Source organism: Cebus imitator, unplaced genomic scaffold (assembly GCF_001604975.1).
Source record: "Cebus imitator isolate Cc_AM_T3 unplaced genomic scaffold, Cebus_imitator-1.0 Scaffold1615, whole genome shotgun sequence".
Taxonomy (NCBI): Eukaryota; Metazoa; Chordata; class Mammalia; order Primates; family Cebidae; genus Cebus; species Cebus imitator.
The window spans coordinates 9,301-10,466 of NW_016108930.1; the positions used below are offsets into that span (position 1 = coordinate 9,301).

The 1,166-nt window shown below is 62.0% G+C and overlaps 1 protein-coding gene across 1 annotated transcript; it reads left to right on the forward strand.

Annotated features, from left to right (window-relative positions):
• The first annotated feature begins 6 nt into the window (after positions 1–6).
• On the forward strand, positions 7–1,160 carry LOC108299061 (CAP-Gly domain-containing linker protein 2-like). The gene has a single exon (XM_017521475.2). The coding sequence runs from the start codon at positions 62–64 to the stop codon at positions 596–598; it is 537 nt and encodes a 178-aa protein (XP_017376964.2). The 5' UTR covers positions 7–61; the 3' UTR covers positions 599–1,160.
• Positions 1,161–1,166: the final 6 nt, after the last annotated feature.

Consider the following 1,166-nt stretch of genomic DNA (forward strand, 5'->3'; position numbering starts at 1 on the left):
CCTGGTGGCCGAGGACAGACTCCAGGCGGTAGAGGCCCTGTGCTCCTCCCAGCACACCCACATGATTGAGTCGAATGACATTTCAGAGGAGACGATCAGGACGAAGGAAACCGTGGAGGGCCTGCAGGACAAGCTGCACAAGAGGGACAAAGAGGTGACAGCCTTGACCTCCCAGACCGAGATGCTCAGGGCCCAAGTACGTGCACTGGAGAGCAAGTGCAAGCCCGGCGAGAAGGTGGACGCCCTCCCGAAGGAGAAGCGGCGCCTGGAGGCGGAGCTGGAGGCCATGTCCCGGAAGACCCACGACGCCTCGGGCCAGCTGGTCCTCATCAGCCAGGAGCTGCTGCGGAAGGAGCGGAGCCTGAACGAACTGCGGGTGCTGCTGCTGGAAGCCAGTCTCCACTCCCCGGGGCCCGAGAGGGACCTGAGCAGCGAGGTGCACAAGGCTGAATGGCGCATCCAGGAGCAGAATCTCAAGGACGACATCCAGGGCCTGCGTGAAAAGCTGATGGGACTGGACAAGGAGAAGCCCCTGTGGGATCAGAGGCACTACTCCCTCATCGACCCCTCCTCCTCGGGCGTGGGCCCGAGCTCCTGAGGCTGCAGCACCAGCTGATGAGCACGGAGGACGCCCTGCGGGACGCGCTGGACCAGGCTCAGCAGGTGGAGAAGCTGATGGAGGCCGTGAGGAGCTGCCCCGACAAGGCCCAGACCATCTGCAATTCCGGTTCTGCAAACGGCATCCACCAGCTGGACAAAGCTCAGAGGCAAGAGGACAAGCACTGACCCCAAATGGATTCCGTGGAGTGGCCCAGTCCACACCATAGCCCCCTGAAGCTGCCCAGTGGCACCTCCTCCAGGCAGGAGCCGGGACTCTCACTTTTGAGACAAAACAGTGTTTGAAACAATAACGTACTCACCGCCGTGGACAATCCCCACCCTGATCCCCTGCCAGACCAGGAAGCTTCCTCAAGCCCAGCCTTCCACAGAAAGTGAGAGCAGTACAGCTCTGGCCTGACCTGGGGACCTTCGGCCCGGATGCCTGGCAGCTTCTGGAGTTTGTCGGCGAAGGCAGAGGGATCCAGCTAGGCCCAGAAGGAGCTGCCCTGATGACCATCTTAGCGCCCCTGTGCTCTTTTTCTGCCTGTTCTCCCTCGGGTCTCCCC